This window comes from Elephas maximus, chromosome X (assembly GCF_024166365.1).
Source record: "Elephas maximus indicus isolate mEleMax1 chromosome X, mEleMax1 primary haplotype, whole genome shotgun sequence".
Lineage (NCBI taxonomy): Eukaryota > Metazoa > Chordata > Mammalia > Proboscidea > Elephantidae > Elephas > Elephas maximus.
Genome location: NC_064846.1, coordinates 99,751,185 through 99,776,916, shown reverse-complemented (window position 1 = coordinate 99,776,916; position 25,732 = coordinate 99,751,185). Strand labels below are relative to the sequence as shown.

Sequence of the window (25,732 nt, the reverse complement as noted above, 5' to 3'; positions counted from 1 at the left end):
ATTTTATAAACTGTAAAATGCTGCAAATCTATATTTTTTATGATTATTTTGCTCCCAGGGATGAGCCTGGCCTCTTTAGAGGAGAATAAAGGTGATTTGAGGCTTGGTGTGCATCCAACGGGGAGCGCTACACTAGACAATTCTCTGCCTGAGCTAGCTTCCTGCTCCTGCAACTTCAAGCTGACGTAGCTCGGCTAGGTTTCTGCTAGTTCATGAACCCAGCTACAGCTGTCACTGCTGCCACCACTGCCACCCAGTGGCCACTTTAGGAAAAGAACTCTCCCAACATTCCTCGACCAGAAGCCAGCTTCTGCTATCCTCACCCAGGCCAAAAGGAATGACTTGCACCTTATGAAACGCTGCAGACCAGGCTCGCTGTCCTCTGTGAAACTCTTCCTCACTTTGGTTTCTGTGACTTTGCATTACTCTGATTCTCCTATCCCTCTGGCTATTCCTTCTGATTCCTTCCCTGGCCTTTTTTTTGTCTTCCTTCCCCCAAAGCTTATCCCTCTTTTCTCCTCCTTTCTCTTCTTCTCCTCTCTTCTACTATCATCTCTCTCTTCTGCACCTTCTCTTTCTCCCCATTTACAAGAACATCCACTCTCATGGTCTCAATTACCACTTAGAGGTTATCAATAATTCTGACGACCAATGAGACTCCAGCATACAGAGCTCTCCCTGATGAAAAAATTCTCTCTCCCTCTTTCACAGTTTTTTTTTTAACTTTTATTGAGCTTCAAGTGAATGTTTACAAATCAAGTCAGTCTGTCACATATAAGTTTATATACATCTTACTCCTTACTCCCACTTGCTCTCCCCCTAATGAGTCAGCCCTTCCAGTCTCTCCTTTCGTGACAATTTTGCCAGCTTCCCACTCTCTCTACCCTCCCATCCCCCCTCCAGACAGGAGATGACAACACAGTCTCAAGTGTCCATCTGATATAATTAGCTCACTCTTCATCGGCATCTCTCACCTACCCATTGTCCAGTCCCTTTCATGTCTGATGAGTTGTCTTCGGGGATGGTTCCTGTCCTGGGCCAACAGAAGGTCTGGGGACCCTGGCCACCAGGATTCCTCTAGTCTCAGTCAGACCATTAAGTCTGGTCTTTTTATGAGAATTTGGGGTCTGCATCCCACTGATCTCCTGCTCTCTCAGGGGTTCCCTGTTGTGCTCCCTGTCAGGGCAGTCATCGGTTGTGGCCAGACACCAACTAGTTCTTCTGGTCTCAGGATGATGTAGGTCTGTGGTTCATGTGGCCCTTTCTGTCTCTTGGGCTCTTATCACAGTTTCATTGTATTTGATTTTTAATGAGATTATGGCATATACCACAGACTGCCTAGAATTATCCTCATTTGTGTTTTTGCTCATCTCCTCCCAATCCTCACACCAGACACTGAGCTCCTTGAAGACATGCATCTGGTTTTACTTCTGTCTTTCCCACAGCCTCCAGATATAGTTATGATAACCAAATGTTCTCTATTTTTAAAAATAATACATCCCATTGTAAAAAAAAATACCTTCCAATTCAGAGTTAGGAAAACAGATACCTTTCACATAGTAGGTGCTCAATAAATATATGTTGAATGAATGAATGATTCAGTCATAGTTTGTTGAAATGAAAGGTTTCCGCATCTGTAATCTAAGTCCTGTATATTCTGTTTGCTGTAGGACATATCCACTTGGATATCTCATTAACATCTAAAATTGAATACTTTAGGAAAAATTTATTGTCTTCTTTCTCCTGACAGAGACAAATAAGATATATGGATACCATTATTGCTGATGCCTTCCTCTTCCCCTATGACTCCAGTCCTCTCTCTCCTGACCTCTCACATCTAAGATTCATAAATATCCTAATGGCAGTTCTCTGCTGTATTTGCTGTTTCCTTGGAGTCTAAAGAAGGAAATGGGGGAAAAATATGGTTTATAATCTCTTTCTCTGAGTTAGGAAAGAAGGAAATGAGGGAGGGGCGACTAGCAATATAGTGGAAAAACATAGGCTTTGGAGTCAGATAGACTTAGAGTTTAAATATGGTCATAGTGCCTACTAGCTATGTGACTGTGGGTAAGTCTTCCTGAGCCTCCATTTCCTCATGTGTAGAATGAGGATACTATCACCTAGCTTGTTGTGAGGAGAAAACGAGGTAAGGCATGTAAAGAACCTAGCATATTGTCTGGCAGTTATCATCATTGTCATTAATAGAAATAAAATAGAGGTGTATTTGGAGGGTGAGGGAGGTTGAGGAAGATTACCCCAATTGTCTGGGTTTTCTTCATGAAATGAAAAAGGAAGTCACCTGCTGAGAGTAAGGTGCAATGCAGGGCAGAACTAGTCAGTCACTCAACCTTGATGGAAAGGAGCAGTAATCTGAAACCCTGGATAATCCAAACTTACTAATAAAATCACAGGACAGTGAGTGGCTTCACATAATTGTACCCAGGTTAACATTATTCACGTGTTTTCTCTGTAGTGTGCCCTTTTTGTCTTTCTAAATATCTGTTCTTTATCTCCAGTGAAGCTATTAACAAACTTAGGGTAGAGACCAGTATGGCTTTGCCCAGCACTTAGGACAGTGTGGGAAGTCTACCATTTGATCCATATCTTTTCCATCCACTCCCACTGAGCTAATGCCCTTGTCCAGATCCCAGTCGATTCTGTTGTTATGCTTTCAGCTGCAATAACAGAAAATCCCAACTTAGCTGACTTTAAAGTGAGGAAATTGATTCTCTTACATATAAGTCCAGGAGTGGGTGGCTCTGGGGTTGACTAATTCAGCAGTTCAACAATGTCATAAAAAAATCCTGATTCTATCTATATTTCTGATCTCCTCAGCATGTTGTTTAGCAGCTCTCAACCTTGTGACAGTAGCTGTTGCAGTTCAAACATTGTACCCAAACAGGGCAATATTCAATGGTAGGAGAGGAAGGCATCTCTTCCTGTGTGTTTATTTTTATCACTTCGCAAACCTTTCCCAGAATCCCCCCTGCACTCATCCCCTTACATCTCAGTAGCCTGAATTTCATCATGTCTACAGCTAAACCAGAGCCCTGGTTGCACAGTGGTTAAGAGTTTGGCTGCTAACCAAAAGGTCAGCAGTTTGAATCCATCAACCACTCCTTGGAAACCCTATGGGACAGTTCTACTAGGTCCTATAGGGTTGCTATGAGTTGGAATCGACTTGATGGCAACGGACGGGTTTTGTTTTGTTTGGTGGGGGTATAGATAAACCATTCGCTGGCAAAGGGGGTGTAATGACCATGACTTGCTTACAGGAGCACAGAACTATGTGGAAAAGGGTGGAGTGCCTGAAAAAAATTGGGGATTCTGTCAACAAGGAGGAAGGGAAAAATGACTATTAAGTTGGCAAACAACCCTGTTTGCTACAAACCCTGACTGAATAACTCACCCTTCCTCATCCAGCGCTCTGATCATCACTTCCTAACTGGAAGGCCTGGATGGGAATATCATTGAGGTGCGACGTGTAAATGTGGGTAAGGACCTGAAAATGTCTCTCTCTTACCAACCTATTATGGGAGCTTGAAACTCCATCGTCAGAGTTGCATTCCTTTGCCTTCTTACTCTTGCCTACCTCCTTATAAAATGCAAATACGCCTAGTCAAAATGAAACTATAGTGGTAGTTCCCTTCGGGGGGCTACTAACCAGAAAGGAGCACAGAGAAATTTCTGGGAAGATGGAAATGTTCTATATCCTGAGCTGGGTGGTAGTTACATGCATGTATAGCTAGTTGCCATCAAGTCAATTCCTGCTTATGGAAATCCCATGTGCGTCAGAGTAGAGCTGTGCTACATAGGATTTTCAATGGTTGGTTTTTTGGGAGCAGATTGCCAGGCCTTTCTCCCAAGGTACCTCTGGATGGACTCAAACCTCCAACCTTTTGGTTAACAGCCAAGCTTGTTAGCCATTTTCATCATCCAAAGACTCCATATATACATATAATGAAGTATTATTCAACTATAAAGAGAAATGAAGTTCTGATACATGCCACTACATGGATGAATCCTGAAAACGTCACGCTAAGTGAAAGAAGTCAGACACAAAAGGAAAAACATTGTATGCTTCTACTTAACTGAAATATCTAGAATAGGCAAGTCCATTGAGACAAAAGAAAATTAGTGCTTACCAGGGGCTGAGGGAATAGGAGAATGGAGAGTTAACAGAGAAAAGAATTTTGTTTTTTGTTTTTCCCTTTGTGTGGGATATGGCTGAAGAAGTATTCTTGGCAGGAGGGACAATAGGAAACACTTGATGGTGGTTGGGAATCTATCTAAGGCGGAAAGGTTACCTCATGCTGTGCATGTCTGGATGCTACACTGGACTGTGGTGAAAAAGAACAGGGACTAGAAGATTGAGCTTTCCTCCTCCTTTCTCTCTTCCCAGAAAAGGCTCAACCTTAACTCCATGGCAAACATTTCCAAGTAAGGACTCCCTCTAATGCTCTAATTCTGTGACCTGCTCCCTACCCAAACCCCAGTACTTGCCTTTGGGCTAGAGGAGTTTCTAGCCTCTCCCCACCTTGTGGCCTTGAACTCCTCTACCTTTGCCCCATCTCATACTCCTCAGGCCTCTTCTAATCCTAGAAATACTTCCTTTCTTCTCTACTTATCTTTCTTTTCTCTCCCTTCCTCTCCTCTTCCCTTCTCTCCCAATCCCCCTCCCTATCCTCTTTTGGATTTTCTTCCCATAGGGCATTTAGAAGACCTACTCCAATGGGAAGGCAAGAACCTGGCTCAGCTGGTCGAGTGAGAGGGCAAAAGGGATAGATAGGTACATCCTCCAAGGTCTCAGGGGTTTGGTTGGGGGCTTTAAAGGAATCCTCTTAAAGGTGATTGCGAGAATTACATGGGAGGTTATTCCAAACAGCTCTTCCATCTACTTGGAGAAACTGGACTTTGTGGACCATGTAGACATGGTAGAACCCACTAGTCAGTGATTCCAAAAATGAGAAGAGTCTGAGGAGAAGGGAATGGGGACCATGAAATAAGAGAAAGCCAAGAAAGGACCATGCAGAAGAGGAGGAAAATTAAAGGAATGAATGGGAGGAACCATTTTAGGGATCAATTTCTGCTTCATGTCCGATAACTTTTTCTGATTATGTCTTCCTCTCTCCACAGACGGTATAGTTCTACTTGACCCTGATCACTTAAAAGGCCAAAAGAGTAAGTAGAAATCCTTGTTGGCCTTTGTATGTGTCAGGGGTCTCAAACTGAAATATCACACATGCCAGACAAGTAACATAAATGAGAAGACTGGACGGGAGGACCAGAGGGATACAAGGAAACCAGAAAATGGCAGGAACTATGTCAAACTGGAGAATGAAGTCTTTTTTGGCAGGAGCTGACAGTTGGGAATTTGGGCCCAGTGTGGACAAATTTTCTGATTTTTTAAAAGAGAAACTGGAAATGAAGCTCAGAATAATACCTCTAGAGGCCCAAAGTCTGAAAAGATCATAGTGCCTGTCTTTGTTATCTAGAGCTGCTATAACAGAAATACCACAAGTGGATGACTTTAACAAAGAGAAATTTATTCTCTCACAGTCTAGTAGGTTACAAGTCCAAATTCAGGGTGTCAGCTCCAGGGGAAGGCTTTCTGTCTTTGTCAGCTCTGGAGGAAGGTCCCTATCCTCAATCTTCCCCTGGTCGAGGAGCTTCTCAGGCGTAGGGACCCAAGGTCCAAAGGACAGGCTCTGTTCCTGGTGGTGCTTTCTTGGTGGTATGAGGTCCTCAACTCTCTGCTTGTTTCTCTTTCCTTTTTATCTCTTGATAGATAAAAGGTAGTGCAGGCCACACCTCAGGGAAACTCCCTTTACACTGGATCAGGGAGGTGACTGGGTAAGGGTGGTGTTACAATCCCACCCTACTCCTTTTTAACATAAAATTACAATCATAAAATGGAGGACAACCAGACAATACTGGGAATCATGGCCCAGCCAAATTGATATATGTTTTTGGGGGGACATAATTCAATCCATGACAGTGCCCTTTCCCCAAATAATTTTCATTATAAATATATTTCTAAAATATAAAATAAAATTTTACTTCACAAAATTACACAAAAGTTACATGTGTGCTTTCTAAAATTTCTGATTTTTTTCAGTTGGTGGTACCCCTGCTTTGCTACAGATCTGAATATGGGTTCAGACTGCCTACAGAATGATCTGATATGCCAGAAATCCATATTTTTATGTAAAATTTCCCAATTGACAAATGTTGGTAACTGATTAAAAGATTTAAAAAGTCCTGGGTGAAACAGTTAACAATTACTTTAGAACAAAAATTGGAAGGTAAGAGGGCAGGGAAACTAGATTACTGGAAACAGAACAACCAGAATGAAAATAATGAGACTGTTCATGCATTGTGAAGAATGTAACTAATGTCACAGAACAATTTGTGTAAAAATTGTTGAATGAGAACCTAATCTCCTAATCTGCTGTGTAAACTTTTACCTAAAATACAATAAAGTATTATTAAAAAAAAATCCTGGGTGGATCAAAAAATTTCTGTAGGTTGGATGTGACCCTCAGGTTACCATTTTGTAACCTCTGGTATATGTCTTTCCATCTGTCTCTTTGCCTAGGAAACTCCCCAACCTTTCCTTAAAAATAATCCCAAACATTCAAGTGGCTAACAGACACAAGAGGGAGATGCTCTTGTGTCTCTTAGCATTAGAGAAATGCAAATCAAAACCACAACGAGATACCATCTCACCCCCGGCATTACTGGCATGAATAAAAAAAAACAGAAAACAACAAATATTGGAGAGGCTTTGGGGAGATTGGAATTCTTAGGCACTGCTGGTGGGAATGCAAAATGGTACAACCATTTTGGAAAACTGTATGGTGCCTCCCTAGAAAGCTAGAAATAGAAATACCATATGATCCAGTAATCCCACTTATATCCTAGAGAAATAAGAGCCATCACACAAATAGACATGTGCACATCCATGTTTGTTGCAGCATTGTTCACAACAGCAAAAAATGGAAACAACCTGGATGTCTGTCAACAAATGAATGGATAAATAAACTATGGTACGTGCACACAATGGAGTACTTACACAATGATAAAGAACAATGATGAATCTGCGAAGCATCTCACAACATGGATGAATCTGGAGGGCATTATGCTGAGTGAAATAATTCAATCACAAAAGGACAAATATTGTATGAGACCACTACTATAAAAATTCATGAAAAAGTTTACAAGCAAAAAGAAACAATCTTTGATGGTTATGAGGGAAGGGAGGGGTGGGGATGGAAAAACACTAAATAGACAATAGGTAAGTGGTAAATTTGGTGAAGGGTAAGACAGAACACAATACTGGGAAAGCCAGCACAACTTGTTCAAGGCAAGGTCATGGAAGCTCCATAGACACATCCAAACTCCCTGAGGAACTGAATGACTGGGCTGAGGGCTGTAGAGACCATGGTCTTGGGGAGCATCTAAACTGAATTGGCATAACACAGTTTATAAAGAAAATGTTCTACATTCTACTTTGGTGAGTAGTGCCTGGGGCCTTAAAAGCTTGTGAGCAGCCATCTAAGATATTCCTGTGGTCTCATCCCATCAGGAGCAAGGAAGAATGAAGAAAACTAAAGACACAGGGAATGATTACTCCAAAGGACTAATGGACCACAACTACCACCACCTTCGCCAGACTGAGTCCAGTACAGCTAGATGGTGCCTGGTTACCACCATTGACTGCTCTGACAGGGATCATAATAGAGGGTCCTGGACAGAACTGGAGAAAAACGTAGAACAAAATTCTAATTCACAAATAAAGACCAGTCTTACTGGCCTGACAGAGACTGGAAAAACCCTGAGAGTATGGCCCCCGGACACCCTTTTAGCTCAGTAATGAAGTCATTCCTGAGGTTCACCCTTCAGCCAAGATTAGACAGGCCCATAAAACAGAACGAGACTAAAGGGGCACACCAGCCCAGGAACAATGACTAGAAGGCAGGAGGGAACAGGAAAGCTAGTAATAGGGAACCAAAGGTCAAGAATGGAGGGTGTTGACATGTCGTGGGGTTGTTAACCAATGTCATAAAACAAATGTATGCTATTTATTGAGAGGCTAGTTTGTTCTGTAAACCTTCATCTAAACTAAAATAAAAAAATTTTTTTAAATCCCAAACAAAACAACAACCACAGCAAGTAACAGTTAATAGACATTGCTCTGGCCATAGTTCTAGAGATCAAGATTGTACTGAAATATTTTTTCGCTGCTTTTTTTTTCCTTTTGATTCTCATTATGGATTTATCCCATAGTGATCCAACTAGACTAAAAATTGAGTTTGATTTGAAAAAGGCTCAAAACAAATTGATTAATGCTAGTTCATACATGTTGTTGTTGTTGTTAGGTGCCGGCGAGTCGGCTCCGACTCTTAGCGACCCTATGGACAATAGAACGAAACACTACCCGGTCCTGACCCATCCTTACAATCACTGTTATGCTTGAGCCCATTGTTGCAGCCACTGTGTCAATCCACCTCGTTGAGGGTCTTCCTATTTTCCATTGACCCTGTACTCTACCAAGCATGATGTACTTCTCCAGAGACTGATCCCTCCTGACAACATGTCCAAAGTATGTAAGACGTAGTCTCGCCATCCTTGCTTCTAAGGAGCATTCTGGCCGCACTTCTTCCAAGACAGATTTGTTTGTTCTTTTGGCAGTTCCTGGTATATTCAATATTGTTTGCCAACACCACAATTCAAAGGCGTCAGTTCTTCTTCGGTCTTCCTTATTCATTGTCCAGCTTTCACATGCATATGATGCGATTGAAAATACCATGGCTTGGGTCAGGCACACCTTAGTCTTCAAGGTGACATCTTTGCTCTTCAACACTTTAAAGAGGTCTTTTGCAGCAGATTTACCCAATGCAATGCGTCTTTTGATTTCTTGACTGCTGCTTCCATGGCTGTTGATTGTGGATCCAAGTAAAATGAAATCCTTGACAACTTCAATCTTTTCTCCATTTATCATGATGTTACTCATTGGTCCAGGTGTGAGGATTTTTGTTTTCTTTATGTTGAGGTGCAATCCATACTGAAGGCTGTGGTCTTTGATCTTGATGACTAACGCAGGTTGTTAATGAGTCTTCCTCCAATCCTGATGCCCAGTTCTTCTTCATATAGTCCAGCTTCTTATACTATTTGCTCAGTATACAGATTGAATAGATATGGTGAAAGAATACAACCCCGACACACACCTTTCCTGACTTTGAACCAATCATTATCCCCTTCTTCTGTCCAAACAACTGCGTTTTGATCTAAGTAAAAGTTCCTCATGAGCACAATTAAGTGTTCTGGAATTCCCATTCTTTGCAATGTTATCCATAATTTGTTATGATCCACACAGTCGAATGCCTTTGCATAGTCAATAAAACACAGGTAAACATCCTTCCAGTATTCTCTGCTATCAGCCAGGATCCATCTGACATCAGCAATGATATCCCTGGTTCCATGTCCTCTTCTGAAACTTGCCTGAGTTTCTGGCAGTTCCCTGTCGATATACTGCTACAGCTGTTTTTGAATGATCTTCAGCAAGATTTTGCTTGCGTGTGATATTAATGATATTGTTCTATAATTTCCACATACATTAGGTTGGATCACCTTTCTTGGGAATAGGCATAAATATGGATCTCTTCCAGTCAGTTAGCTAGGAAGCTGTCTTCCATATTTCTTGGCATAGACGAGTGAGCACCTCCAGCGCTGCATCTGTTTGTTGACACATCTCAATTGATATTCCATCAATTCCTGGAGCTTTGTTTTTCGCCAATGCCTTCAGAGCAGCTTGGACTTCTTCCTTCAGTACCATTGGTTCCTGACCATATGCTACTTCTTGAAATGGCTGAACATCGACTAATTCTTTTTGGTATAATGACTCTGTGTATTCCTTCCATCTTCTTTTGATGCTTCCTGGGTCATTTAATATTTTCCCCACAGAATCCTTCACTATTGCAACTCGAGGCTTAAATTTTTTCTTCAGTTCTTTCAGCTTGAGAAACACCATGCATGCACATTCTTCCCTTTTGGTTTTCCACCTCCAGCTCTTTGCACATGTCATTATAATACTTTACTTTGTCTTCTCGAGCAGCCCTTTGAAATCTTCTGTTCAGTTCTTTTACTTCATCAATTCTTCCTTTTGCTTTAGCTGCTTGACGTTCAAGAGCAAGTTTCAGAGTCTCCTCTGACATCCATCTTGGTCTTTTCTTTCTTTCCTGTCTTTTCAATGACCTCTTGCTTTTTTCATGGATGATGTCCTTGATGTCATTCAACAACTTGTCCGGTCTTCAGTCACCAGTGTTCAAAGCATCAAATCTGTTCTTCAGATGGTCTCTCAATTCAGGTAGGATATACTCAAGGTCATATTTTGGCTCTCGTGGACTTGCTCTGATTTTCTTCAGTTTCACCTTGAACTTGCGTATGAGCAGTTGATGGTATGGTTATTCCCCTGGCCTTGTTCTGACTGAAGATATCGAGCTTTTCCATCATTTCTTTCCACAGACATAGTCTACTCGATTTCTGTGTGTTCCATCTGGTGAAGTCCATGTGTATAGTCACCGTTTATGTTGGTGAAAGAAGGTATTTGCAATGAAGAAGTCGTTGGTCTTGCAAAATTCTATCATTCGATCTCCAGCATTGTTTCTATCACCAAGGCCATATTTTCCAACTACTGATCCTTCTTCTTTGTTTCCAGCTTTGGCATTCAAATCACCAGTAATTATCCATGCATCTTGATTGCACGTTCGATCAATTTCAGACTGCAACAGCTGATAAAATCCTTCTATTTCTTCATCTTTGGCCCTAGTGCTTGGTGTGTAAATTTGAATAACAGTCATATTAACTGGTCTTCCTTGTAGGCATATGGATATTATCCTATCACTGACAGCACTGTACTGCAGGATAGATCTTGAAACGTTCTTTTTGACAATGAATGCAACACCATTCCTCTTCAAGCTGTCATTCCCAGCATAGTAGACTATATGATTGTCTGTTCCAAAATGGCCAATACCAGTCCATTTCAGCTCACTAATGCCTAGGATATCAATGTTTATGCATTCCATTTCATTTTTGACGATTTCTAATTTTCCTAGATTCATACTTCTTACATTGCAGGTTCCGATTATTAACAGATGTTTGCAGCTGTTTCTTCTCATTTTGAGTTCTGCCATATCAGCAAATGAAGGTCCCAAAAGCTTTGTTCCATCCACATCATTATGGTCGACTCTACTTTGAGGAGGCAGCTCTTCCTCAGTCATCTTTTGAGTGCCTTCCGACCTGGGGGCTCATCTTCCAGCACTATATCAGACAATGTTCTGCTGCTATTCGTAAGGTTTCACTGGCTAATACTTTTCAGAAGTAGACTGCCGGATCCTTCTTCCTAGTCTGTCTTAGTCTGGAAGCTCAGCTGAAACCTGTCCTCCATGGGTGACCCTGCTGGTATCTGAATACCAGTGGCATAGCTTCCAGCATCACAGCAACACACAAGCCCCCACAATACGACAAACTGACAGACATGTGGGGGAGTTCATATATTGCCTTCAGATATTGTGGAATGTTGTTGTTAGGTGCCATCGGGTTATGTCCAAGTCATAGCATCCCTATGCACAACAGAATGAAACATTGCCTGGTCCTGCTCCATCCTCACAAATGTTGTGTATAGAGTAGCTTTAATTTCTCAGATTAAGCAGTGTGGATTAGCAATGCAGCCATTTTTAAGCATCAGAGGAACTTTGGGGTATAGCCAGCAAATTAACAAATTTATGCAAGATTTCCAAGTACTCTATATTTCTAAAACCTAAATCAATTTGTCACATTCCTACAAATCTTCAGAATAACCCAGAGAAATAAATGTTTGGTTAAAAACATTGCATACTGATCCAGGAATAATATGTATTTTTCCTTTTATTTTAGTCCTCTTTATGTTTCTTAGTAGAGTGTTAATCTCATTATTCATTTAAGTTGTGCACGTTTCTTAAAGTTATCCCTACCTATTTTATATGATTTGTTACTTTTATGAAAATAATCTTATTTATATCATATTTTCTGTGCTTTTCTAATGGGATACATTTGTTTATATAAAATATACTTACTCTATACCACTGAGTGACAAAGGCAATTCGTAGGGCAGTATATGTGGTGACGGGAATGAATTGCTGTTTGACAAAAATCTTTCTCTTAATAGAGAGAGAAAAAATTGGTATATAGGGTCTCACTGTATTCTTTCTTTTCTAAAAATAATATTTTGTTGTGCTTTCAGTGAAAGTTTACTCAGCAAATTAGGTTCCCATTTGATAATTTCTGTACAAGTTGTTCAGTAACATTGGTTACACTTTTCACAATGTGTGACTATGCTCATTAATTGCATTCTGGTTGTTCTGTTTCCAGTAGTCTAGTTTGCTTTCTCATCTTTGCTTTAGGGTAATTGTTGATCTTTTGGTCTCATATAGGTGGTGTTTAAATGGAGCCCGGTATTCACAGGTAATATCCTTTATCTTGTGTGCCAATCTGTTATTGTGCTAAAAGGTGACCTAGAGGATAGTTTCAGTTGAAGGTTTAAAGAGTATCTGGGGGCAATAGTCAGTCTTAGGGAGTCCTCCAGTCTCAATTGGTCCAGTAAGTCTGGGCTTTTTAAGAATTTGAGTTCTGTTCTGTGTTTTTCTTCCATTCTATCCAGGTCCATCTATTGTGGCCCTGATCAGAAAGGCCGGTAGTGGTAGGTAGGCACCATCTAGTTCTTCTGGTCTCTGGGTAGTTGAGACTGTGGCTTGTGTAGGCTGTTAGCCCTGTAGACTAGTTTCTTCTCTGAGACTCTCTGTATCATTTTTTAAAACTGCATGTGAATCTACAATTACCTCAAAATAAAAATTAAATTTAAAAAAGGCAAGAGAGAGAGATCAGTCATGAATACCTAAAATGTCCTTGTGTTCAGTTATAAAACAAACAAACAAAAAAAGTTGGGAAGTGTACACAACAGATATTAACAGTTATCTCTGAATATAATGTATTATGATGGAGCTTTGATTTCTCTTTTTATTTGTATTTCTGATTTTCAGAAATTAATATGCGTTATTTTTGTAATAGGCACAGATACAAATAACTTTAGAATAGATGTTGAATTTAAAAATAAAATAAGCTATTTCCTAACATACACACAAAAGGATGATTCTAAACTGCTTGAGAGCCAGTTAAACTGCTAGAGTGCTTCAGCGGGCAGTGATGCAAATGATAGCTTACTCTGATGCCCTCACCACACAGGAACAACAGGATGTGCCAAGAGCAATTTATCTGATTAACACCCTCTGCCTCGCCCCTCCTGACCTCATTCCTCTTAGCTTTTATTTCCTCCCTCCTCCACCTCCATCCAGTCACCTCTATTCCTCTCCTTCTCACCTTCTCTTTCCTTTCCTTTGTCCCTTCTTTCCTTTTCTTTCTCTGTCTTCCTCCACTTTAATTGGCCACAATAGAAAAGCAAGGTGAATTTTTAATTTGTTGTATCTTCTGAAAATTAAGTTTGTCTTCATTGTAGAAAAATTAGAAAGCACAGATGAAGGAGAAAGAGGTTGTAATTCTACTTCCCAGACACAATCACTGATAATATTTTAGTTTGTATTTATTCATATTTTTCTACGTAAATATATCTACTCTTTACAAAAAAACAAAAAACTCGTTGTCATCTAGTTGATTCCAGCTTATGGCGACCCCATGTGTTTCAGAGTAGAACTGTGCTCCATAGGGTTTTCAATGGCTGTGATCTTTCAGAAGTAGATCACCAGGCCTTTCTTCCAAGGTGCCTCTGGGTGGATTCAAACCATCAACCTTTCGGTTAGTAGCTGTGTGAGAGCTCCAAAATTGAGGTGCTTGGCTTATATCAAATTGACTGGACTAGGTCTGAGCTCCGACTCCTTTTTAGCCCTTGACTGCTCCTTAGCAACTGTGAACCTTTGAGCGGACTTAATCTTGCAACTAAGGAAATGTTTTTCTTTACAGTTAAGCTAAAGATGTGGAAACAAGGTTTCTAAAGGGAGGGTCTTGAGGCAAGCCCCTTATCAGAAATCTCCTGTGCAAGCAATTCTCTGGGAGTGTTTGCTAAAGAGGCTATCTTGGCAGAATGTTCTCAGAAAGAAATGTCCTGTTTGTCTTGTGACCACCCTGTAAACTCCCCTTTAGTCACGAACTTCCGCAATTAGGTAAAGCAACCAATCTAAGAAGTCCACATATATACTTTATACCAATCATTTTAAAGCCCTTGCTTCAAGTTGTCCCGCCCCCTGCTTCCCTAACTTTGTAACTTCCAATCAAAATATCGTACCTTTAGTTCTGATTTTACCCTATAAATGTGCCTCGGTAACTCCAGCATTTGGGAGCATTTAGTTTCACTTTGTGAACCTTTGCATTTCCCCAGTTTGAACTCTTTTTGTCCCTTCAATAAACCTCTTTACTTTTATTTTAACAGAGTACGTGTTCTTAGTCTTTGACATAGCTGAGCACTCAACGTTTGCACCATACAGGGACTCCTTATTAAAAATATAGATATATACTATAAGTAATATTTTATAATTTGCTTTTTGACCTACGTCAGTACATAAAACTCTGTAAGTGTTTAAGTTGCCTAGCACTATATCATATGGATGTACCATATGTATTTAGCCCTCTTTTATTCCTGGACATTTACTCTGTTTTCAATTTTTTTTGCTGTTATATATAAACCACCCTGTAAAGAACATCTTTTCATACTAGTCCAAATATTTCTTTTGGAGAAATTCCTAGAAAAGAAATTAATGGTCAAAGGTATTCACACATTTTAAGGCTTTCTCTACTTGTTGTCAAATTGCGCTCCAAAATTTTGCATCAAATAACTCTCCCTCCTGCAGTGTGTGAGGCTGCCCATTGCCCCAATCCTTATGAACACTGGTATTATCATTAGTTTCAGTATAGATTCATTTTCCTTGTTCTTTATTTTAAAAGCAGATAATCTGATTGATATTTTGATCTCTTAAAAATACTAAAATAAGTTTCGTTTTACTATGTGTGGCTTTCAATAGTTTTCTTTTCCATGGGTCAGGGACCCTGATAGAAATAAGGTTCCCTATCCCTGTTCTACATCTACCCTTGCCTCCATCTCTGTTGCTTCTGTCCTTGGACAGGTATCCCTCTGTATCTCACCCCACATTCCACTAGTGCATTAAGAAGTCTGAAACTAAACTCCTCTGAGCCCATTCTCCTTATCAGTACAGATAATGGTACAGCAAAGGATTGATGAGGTCTAAATAACATATGTAGAGCTTTAAGTGCAGTCCTATTATTGATGAGAAAAATAACCGAGGCTTAGAGAACTCGCGGGATTTGTACAAGTCACGTTCTCAAGCCCAGTTATTCTGATCCTAAATCTCATTTTTTCCTCTTTTCATTGTGAAATATTTCAGACAGAAAATTATATAATGAATACCTTATACCCACCACCTGGCTTTTTTTAAAATAAATAAACTGAAGCCTCCTGTGTATCCTTCCCTGGTCTCATTCTCCTCCTTCCTTCTTTATCCTTCTCTGTCCCCACAAGCACTTAATATTGTCAGACTTCTAAATTTTGCCAATCTGATGGATGTGAAATGTTATCACATTATGGTTTTAATCCCGGATAGCCATTATCCTCAATTTGGTGTTTATTGTTCCCGTGATGTTTCTATACTATAGGGTCTCTATGAGTCGAAATCGACTCAATGGCACACAACAATAACAACTTCATATTTATGTAACTATGAGCAACTTTGGTATTGTTCTATATGCTTTGGAACCTTACATAAACAGTATCATATTATGCATATAATTCTGAAACTAGTTTATTTTTTTTACTCAATAGTTTTTGAGATTTAACCATGCTAATACATGTGGATATTTAAATTATTTCTAGTTGTGGTGCAATGGGTCACTTTTATATGGCCTTTCTCACCATGATCGTGTAACTCCCATCAAATGATTGGGTGGGACTATATAAATAAGGTGCTTGTGGCCCACCAAGGGAATTGGAGAGCTTGCTAATAATTCAGATAAGGTGCTGGAACCCTCATAAGGGTGGGATCATTCAAATAAGGTGTATGGAACACTAATGAGGGGATTGGTCAGCTTTGCCATCCCACCAAGCTTAAAATGAGCCATCCCAGAGGTGAGAAGAGGGGGGATCTCACTACCACCAAGAAGAGATAGGAGAAGAGCATGTTCTTTGGACCCAGGGTCCCTGTGCTGAGCACCTCCTAGACCCAGGAGACAGAGACAGAGAGAGAGAGCTCTAACACTGGGGACAGCACAAGACAGCAAGAAGTGGTGGCAGAGAAACAGGTGGCAGCAAAACCAGGGGTCTGGTGTGAGACAGCACAGTGGGTTTCCCAGCCCATGGAGCAAGGTAGTTATGGTGGGCGTGCCGACTCACAGAGTGAGAGAGCTCAGCATCTTCGGACAGGAGGATCCCTGGTGGAGTAGGGTGTCTCCAGGCACTTACTGGAGGAGCTAAAGAGCTTTGTAACACTTGCCCAAGCAGGGCAGAGGACAGGCCAAGGGGCCTGCCTGTGGGCATGGCTGAGAAGAGGCTGTCCTGATCGAAGAACTGTGTTCTGAGTCGTTCCTGATCCTAAACTGTAACCTGTTACTTCCCCAATAAGCCCCATTATCGTGAGTACAGTCTGTGAATTCTGTGTGGCCATTATAAATTTTTTTTTTTATATTATTAAATGAATTATCAAACCCAGCAGAGAAGTAGAGTGCCATGGGAGGGACGGCTGGTATCAAAACTGGTAAAAAGGTTGGAGGGTGCAGGTACGTCTGACCTCCACCTCACAGCAACCAGCCTTGGGCTATTGATGCTGATAAGGATTCTTCTTCTCCCTTGTGAAGTTAGACCAGGAGGTCAGACAACACTGCTGCTACGCCATTTTTACACCAGTTTTATGCTATGACAGTGATGGAATGAACATTCTCATATGTGTCTCCTTGTAAACATGAGCAAGACTTCCTCTAAGATAGCAGAATTCTTAGGTCATAAGACGTAAGCAGATTCATTTTTACTGGTTAGTGTCAGTTTTCCAAAGTGGTTGTATTAATGTATATTCCCACCAGCAATGTGTAAGAGTTCCTATTCTTCCACTTATTCACCAACACTTAGTATTGTCAGGCTTTAAAATTTTTGACAATCTGATGAGTGTCAGATGTCATTGCATTATGGTTTTAATTTGCATTTATCTGTTTACTAGTGAGACTGAAGATGCCTTTATATGTTATTGGCTATTCCGTTTTCTTCTTCTGTAAAAAGTCTATTCATAGTATTTGCATACTTTTATATTGGGATATTTTTATTTTTATTATTGATTTGTGGAAGTTCTTTACATATTCAGGCTGCTAAACTTTGGCTTGTTATATGTGTTGCAAATATTTTCTCACATGCTTTTGCTTGTCTGGTTGTTTATAGATTTTTATTTTATTTATTTATTAAATTTCATTGTGCTTTAGTGAAAGATTACAACTCAAGTTAGTTTCTCATTCAAAAATTTTGTTTATACACATATTGTTCTGTGGCATCAGTTGCAATCCTCGCAATGTGACAGCACTCTCCTCCTTTCCACCCCGGATCCCCATGTCCATTTGTCCAGTTTTCCTGTCCCTTCCTGCCTTCTTGTTTTTCTTTTGGGCAGGTGTTGCCCATTTGGTCTCCTATGCTTGATTGAATTAAGAAGCACGTTCCTCACGTGTGTTACTGCTTGTTTTCTAGGCCTGTCTAATCTTTGTCTGAAAAGTGGACTTCAGGAGTGGCTTCAGTTCTCAGTTAGCAGGGTTTCCAGGGGCTATAGTCTCAAGGGTTCCTCCAGTCTCTGTCAGACCAGTTAGTCCTGTCTTTTTCATGAATTTGTATTTTGTTGTAAACTTTTCTCCCACTCCATTCTGGACTCTCTATTTTGATCCCTGTCAGAGCGGTTGGTGGTGGTAGCCGAGAACCATCTAGTTCTTCTGGGCTCAGGCTGGTGGAGGCTATGGTTCATGTGGTCCTTTAGTCCTTTAGGCTAATATTTTCCTTTGCTCCAGATGGGATGGTACCAATAGATGCATCTTAGATGGCCACTCCCAAGCTTTTAAGACCCGAGACACTGCAGAGATTTCTAATGCAAAGAAGTTTTAAATTTTACCGTAGTCAAATGTATCAATGTTTTCCTTTAAGGTCATACTGTTTTTATCACATCACATCTTCTTGTCATCCTATGACCCATTTAAGACAGCCTTTCCCCCTCTTAAGACACCTCTTCCTCCTTTGCCTGCAGTGTTTGTCATGTTGATGTTTGCATTTTGCTATGACCATGATGATTTGGGTGTGATTGATCTGCTGTTCTGCAAAGATCTGAATGTATAGGCCCAGCAAGTGGTCCCAGCTGAGTCTCCCAGCCTCCCAGAGCCTCTCATACTCCTGTAGGAGTGATTGTTGCACAAGCTGGGAGAAAATGCCTATCACTTCACCCTGCAGGTACTGACCCCATGTCCTGGGCAAGATTTCCAGGGAAGATTAAGAGAGGAAGCTAAAGAAGAAGAACAAAGGAGGTCCCTGTTTATTCTTTTCACTGACCTCTTTCTTGCCCCCCAGATGGCTGCTGACCTGCCCTGTTTAGTGATACTGCAACCAGGTCCTGAAGACTCAGGAAAGGTGAGGTCTGAGTTCTGAGAAAGAAGAATCTACATGCAGTGCTGGGGAGGAGGCAAAGAGGGACAAATGGACAAGATTAGAAAACTGGACAGCTAAGGGATAAGGTCTGGCATTTCCTTATAGGCTCATCAGGAAGGGGTGGCAGTGTTGGAAATTATTTCTCTTTGCTCCTGCCCCTTCACGGACCTGTGGGTTTGACTTTGAACTAAAGAGTTTCTGTGCTGAAAACCTGGAGGAGAAAATCCCCAAGGGTTATTACTTGACACTGTCCTCCCCAAAATCCTTGCCTCCAGCCTGTGCCTGGGAACAGATCCTGCTCTCGGAACAGAAAAAGCCCTACTTCCAACCTCTGTAGCACCATCACTAACAAATCAGATGTCCGGTTCTGTTTCCTCTCTGACTTCCTTCCTTTGCTCTAGAGCAGAAGTCGGCAATTTTTTTTTTTGTAAAAAGCCAAATAATACATATTTTAGGCTTTGCAAGCTATGTAATCTCTGTTGCAACTACTCGACTCTGCCACTGTAGTGCGAAAACAGCCATAAATAACACATAAATGAATGAGTGTGGCTGTGTTCCAATAAAACCTTATTTATGGATACTGAAATTTGAATTTTATATGGTTTTCACATCAAAAATATTATTGTTCTTTGTTTTTTTTTTAACCACTTAAAAATGTAATAGCCATTCTTAGCTCACAGGCCATACAAAAACAGGCAGCAGGCCAGATTTGGTTAGCGGGCCATAGTTTTCCAATCCTTGGTCTAGGTACCTACACTGAGGGTCTAGAGGAGTTTTCTGAGGGAAGCCTTCCTCCACCACCACCCTCCAAGCAAGGATTGGCATGGGAGATACCTGTGGGCCCCTGGGCCTCTACCCAGGGACTCCATGCGGCTGATGGTCAAGAAAGTGTAGTTTGTGCCCCTTCTGTCAGTTCAGCCCCTGCAACTCCAGGCCTGGATGGATTGGGAAGTCTTTCACCCCCACTTTCTGCCCCTTACCCTAGAATCCCTCTGATACCCTTTATTCACTGATTTCCTACTTACATAAGCAATGATAGGAGCCAGGGTAGCAGTAGTGCTAAGGAAATAGTCTTCTCTCTCCTCCTATTTAGGGTTCACTACCGTGGCAAATCCATCTCTGTCAATGTTTCTGTCAACAATTGCACCAAGAAGGTCATAAAAGCAAATCAAGATTTCAGGAGATCTTCTTTTTCAATCCCCCTGAACCCGGTCTCAAATCCACAGGTCTCTTTCCCAAACTCCACCCTAGTTACCCAGTCTGCATTCATATAGGCTTTCCCTCCAACACATGTTTATTATTAAAATACATATCTTTGTTCATGAGAACATCTTAGTGTCTTCAGGTATAGTGCATCTGTGTATAAGGCCTAGTTGTGAGACATACCCTATAGTGTTTTTTTTTTTTTTAATCAAAATATGTGTTTATTTTAAGGCCATTGAGTTTGGGGTCCCAAGGATGACTGACTGATTATAGTCATGTGCTTTTCCCAGATTGTTCGGGTTGTCCAGATTACAGGTGTTGTCCTGTATTCACTAAACAAGTACACCAAGACTGTGTTCACTGAGGCTTTCATGTAAGCTGGTGCTGCGGTGGGGGTCAGAGAGCCAAGGGGGTGGGGTGCTGGGAAGAAGGCCAGGGGGCTGAGACAGAAGAGGAGAAGAAGGGGGTGGGGGAGTTGGAGAAAGAAGGAAGCGGGTGAGGGTTGAGAAACCAGGACTGTGAGAGGTCAAGGTGAGGGCCGAAGTGGAGAAGCGAAGGGTTTCTCAGGAGAACTAGAGGGAAGGGGACCCAGCTTACCCATAGGTGGATCATCAAAATGCTGAGAGAGGGCAAAGGCATAAGGATTTCCCACCAGAGCCAATTACTCCCACCCTCCACAGTTAGACATGTCAGCTCTCTTGGATACTGCAATAGATTCTTGGGACTGTGTGGAATACTCTTGGGAATGAAACTACACTTAGTTGGCAAGCCCGGCCTAAGTTCTTCTCATCTCCTTTCAAAGGGAGAATATAGCTGCTGTCATGGATTGAATTATGTCCCCCCAAAAATATGTGTATCAATTTGGCTGGGCCATGATTCCCAATATTTTGTGGTTGTCCTCCATTTTGCGATCCTAATTTTATGTTAAAAGGATTAGGGTGGGATTGTAATACCATCCTCACCCAGGTCACATCCCTGATCCAATGTACAGGGAGTTTCCCCGGGGTGTGGCCTGCACCACCTTTTATCTTTCAAGAGATAAAAAGGAAAGGGAAGGAAGCAGAGACTTGGGGACCTCATACCACCAAGAAAGCAGCACCAGCAGCAGAGCGCGTCATTTGGACTCGGGGTCCCTATGCCTGAGAAGCTTCTGGACCAGGGGAAGATTGAGGACAAAGACCTTCCTCCAGAGCCGACAAAGAGAGAAAGCCTTTCCCTGGAGCTGATACCCTGAATTTGGACTTGTAACCTACTAGACTGTGAGAAAATAAATTTCTCTTTGTTAAAGCCATCCATTTGTGGTATTTCTGTTACAGCAGTACTAGATGACTAAGACAGCTGCTAACTCCAGCTTCTCCCAGAGCTTTGCCCCACTCCTGGCTTCCAACTTCCAGAAACAGGGCCTGGCACTGGATGGCAAGCTCAAGCATAAATATACCAATCTGGCCTCCAGCATGATGTAAGCTCAAATGTAGCTTCCAACCTCCATTTCCTACCCTCCACTCATTCCATATGCTATATATATATAGCTCTGAGATTTCACCTTCTGTGAAGCCTACCTATTTTTTAAAATGCCCTAAGCCAGTGTTCAGAGGCCCCTCTAGGTCTGAGGGCCATCAGTAAGCTAAATAATGCCCATGGGACCAACGACAGGCTTATGTCATAGGCAGCAAGAAAGGAAGAAAGTGGAGAAGAAAATCTCCTCATGTATAATATTTCAGAGTTCACAGAAGTCCTACATATGTATTATTTTATCTTCATAAGAAGTCTGGATAGGTGTTTTTATTTGATTTTACACTTAAGGATCCTGAGGGTCAGTGATATGAAGGAACTTGTCCAAAGTTGCATAGCTAATAAGTAACAGGGTTGTTGGGTGTGGGTAGGATCCTATCCCATGTCTTCTGGCTCTAAACACTGTGATCTCTACAGTAGCTACTCTGGAAGACTAGGAGATGACAATTGGAGGAAGGACAAAAAAGGAGAATGATGTAGGGAATGACAGAATTCTATCCAGTCATTCATTTGGTCCTATGCCTTCAGAGGCCCTAGTGTTAGATGTGTCTCCTGCCAAAAACAGTCTGCCACCATCTGACAAGTGTTAACCCCCCTGTACCTCTCCATGCCTTATCAATCATGTAGCTATAAACTGTTATTGCTAGAAAAGACCGTTAAAAATAATCCGAACAGTATTATTTTATAGATAGTCAATCACCAGCCCAGAGCAATGAAGAGACTTTCCCAAGATCATACAGCTTTCTGTCTTATTTTTCAATCAGTTAGTTTTTACTGAGCATCTGTCTTAGTTATCATGGAAACCCTGGTGGTGTAGTGGTTAAGTGCTACGGCTGCTAACCAAGAGGTCGGCAGTTCGAATCTGTCAGGTGCTCCTTGGAAACTCTATCGGGCAGTTCTACTCTGTCCTATAGGGTCACTATGAGTCGGAATTGACTCGATGGCAGTGGGTTTTTTTTTTTGGTCTTAGTTATCTAGTGCTGCTGTAACAGAAACACCAGAAGTGGACGGCTTTAACAAACAGAAATTTATTCTCTCACAGTCTAGGAGGCTACAAGTCCAAATTCAGGGTTCCAGCTTCAGGGGAAGGCTTTCTCTGTCTGTAGGCTCTGGAGGAAGGTCCTTGTCATCAATCGTCCCCTGGTCTAGAAGCTTCTCAGCACAGGAACCCCAGATCCAAAGGACGTGCTCTGCTCCCAGTTCTTCTTCCTTGGTGGTAGGAGGTCCCTCTCCTCACTGCTCACTTCTCTCTTTTATATCTCAAAAGAGACTGACTCAAGATACAACTTAATCCTGTAGATTGTGTACTGCTTCAATAACATAACTGCCTCTAATCCTGCCTAATTAACATCATAGAGGTTAGGATTTACAACACTTAGGATAATTACATCAGATCACAAAATGGAAGACAACCACACAATATGGGAATCATTGCCTAGCCAAGCTGACACATATGTTTTTTTTCTTAATAGATTTTATTATGCCAATTGACTTAGATATCCCCTGAAACCGTGGTCCCCAAACTCCCGCCCCTGCTACACTGGCCTTCAAAGTGTTCAGTTTATTCAGGAAACTTCTTTGCTTTTGGTTTAGTCCAGTTGTGCTGACCTCTCCTGTATTGTGTGTTGTCTTTCCCTTCACCTAAAATTGTTCTTATCTATTATCTAATTAGTGAATACCCTTCTTCCTCCCTCCCTCCCTCCCCCTCTCATAACCATCAAAGAATATTCTCTTCTCTGTTTAAACTATTTCTCAAGTTCTTATAATAGTGGTCTTATACAATATTTATCCTTTTGCAGCTGACTAATTTCACTCTACTCTGTCCTATAGGGTCACTATGAGTCAGAACTGACTCAACGGCAATGGGTAATTTCACTCAGCATAATGCCTTCCAGATTCCTCCATGTTATGAAATGTTTCACAGATTCATCATTTGACACACATTTTGAGGGGACACAATTCAATTCATAACAGCACTATTACATGCTCTTTCCTATGCTAAGCAATGTGTGGGTACAAAGTTTACTTCCTCTCTGCCTTAGTCAATTTATGGCTTAGTTGGCGAACAAATGAATGCTAGTGAAACCTAACATTGAAATGTTAGCATATGTGGCTCCAATTATAAATCTATTTGCAGTTAAAAGGAGGGAGAGAGCCTTTTGGGCTAACATAGCTGGGAAGGGCTTCCTGGAGGAAGCAGAATGAGCTAGATCTTGAAGAATGTGTAGGATCTGGATAGCAAGAGGAAGAAGAGAGCATTCCAGATTGGGAACACTGCATGGGTAGAGGCTAGAAGATGGGAATCTACATGGCATGTTCTGATAGGATGGGTCTAGTTAGGTTGTATCCCAGGTGTCTTAATTATCTAGTGCTGCTATAACAGAAATACCACAAGTGGACGGCTTTAACGAATAGAAATTTATTTTCTCACAGTTTAGGAGGCTATAAGTCCAAATTGAGGGTGCTGGCTCTAGGGGAAGTCTTTCTCTGTTGACTGCGGAGGAAGGTCCTTGTCTCTTCTGAGCTTCTGCTCCCGGGCAGTCTTCATGTGGCTTGGCATCTCTCTTTCCTCATCTCTGTTTCTTTCACTTGCTGGTTTAATCTCTTTTATATCTCAAAAAAGACTGAATCAAGGTATGTCCTATTCCTGTTTCATTAACATAATAAACATTACCTAACCCTCACTGACATAACCTAATCCTACCTCATTAACATAACGAACACAACCCATTCACAAATGAGATTATAACCATAGGCAGAGGTTAGGCTTTACAGCACGTCACAAAATGGGAGATAATTACATCAGATCACAAAATGGAGGATCACCACACAATACTGGGAATCATGGCCTAGCCAAGTTGACACATATTTTGGGGGACTCAATTCAATCCATGACACCAGGTGTTAAGAGACTTAGGTAAGAAAAATTTGAAGAGGCTGGATGGGGCCAGATTGGTAAGGGTCTTGAAAGCCAGAGTAGTTATATTACACGAAGTAGGTTCTTGGGCAATGGGTGACCTGATAAAAGTGGATTTTTGGAAGAGAAATGTGATACCAATAGGTAGGAGCCTGGGAGACCTCTTAAGAAAACAAAAGTTAATTGGTTGTGGTGATGGGAATGCACAAGAAAGGAATAGGCAATTGAATTACTCCCCATCCTCCCTACAAAAAAGAATACTACAACCACCCTCTTCAACCTGGAATTGACAGGTAGCTACTGGGGATCCTGGTGTCCTACAAAGCCAGAATCAACCCAAATGTGTCCTGCGGAAGGTGAGTGGGATCAAGGGTCTGTCTGGGCAGGGGCTGGGGAACCAAGGATTTCTCACTTCTGTTTTTCTCCCAGTTGGACTGACCCAATCAAGCTGTTCCCCACTCCTTCTCCCAGACCACATCCCCAAACCCGTGAGCTCAGTGAGAAAGCCACTTTCCCTTCCAGAATCCCATTCTGTGGCTGACCTGGCCTTATGGTCCCTTGTCCCCCAGTAAAATTAGATTGCCCTTTCCCCATTTCCAGCTGCTAATTTTGGGGTGTCCTTCTACTCTCAGCATCCTAGGAGACCTGACAGCCAGATGAGAGGCTGTAGGGTGGGAGGACTGAGGCAAGAAGGGGAAGATGAGGGGATAAGGAGACCAAAAGAGTAACTAGGGAGAGTCTGAGGGCATCCCTAGGACTGGAAAACTGTAGGAAGGAGGTTCAGGGAAGATCAGTAGCTCAGCCTTGGGATCCTTGCAGTGATGTTAGTGTGGAACCACCACTCATTCTGATGCATCCACCTGGTGAGCGACCAGGTGGGACTTATCAGGAATGTTAGTCTTAAGGGCTGGGAATGAAATAGTTCTAATTTCAGGAATTAAAGACTGGCTGTTTGGGTAGAGATGGAATACCCATAGGTAGTTTGGGTGTGTAGATTTTCAGGAGAAGCATGTGTTATGTGTGTATGTGGAGGGGGGGTGGTTGAAAGGGAGGGGAAAGAGTAACATTTCTTCATGGAAAGGAAGAACCCCTTATCAGCTTCAGCTCTATTTTTCCTTTCATTTTCATGCTTGCCACAGATGCCACCAGGTAATGGAATACGGAGCCTGGAAGCCCCACCCTCCTCTACACCCTCCATTTTATGACAGTGCAAATGTAAAAAATAAGCTTCCCTTGGTGCTGTTTTCTATATATATGTAGTGGAAAGATAAGGTTTTGGCTTCCAGTCATCCTTTCAGAGGCCTTCCTTTCCCTTTCTGCATCCCCTCCCCCCCACCCCTCCTCTTTTCGGATTCAGCCTCCCCCCACTTCTTTTTTTT

The 25,732-nt window shown here is 41.6% G+C and overlaps 1 protein-coding gene across 1 annotated transcript; it reads left to right on the top strand.

Moving 5' to 3' along the window:
- Positions 1-16,170: 16,170 nt before the first annotated feature.
- Positions 16,171-25,013, top strand: ARR3 (arrestin 3). Its single transcript, XM_049871472.1, is given in 10 exon segments — positions 16,171-16,186; positions 18,327-18,526; positions 18,644-18,704; positions 18,889-18,953; positions 19,580-19,671; positions 19,815-19,884; positions 20,215-20,313; positions 21,259-21,381; positions 24,624-24,709; positions 24,986-25,013. Coding segments are annotated over 10 exon segments (840 nt in total).
- Positions 25,014-25,732: the final 719 nt, after the last annotated feature.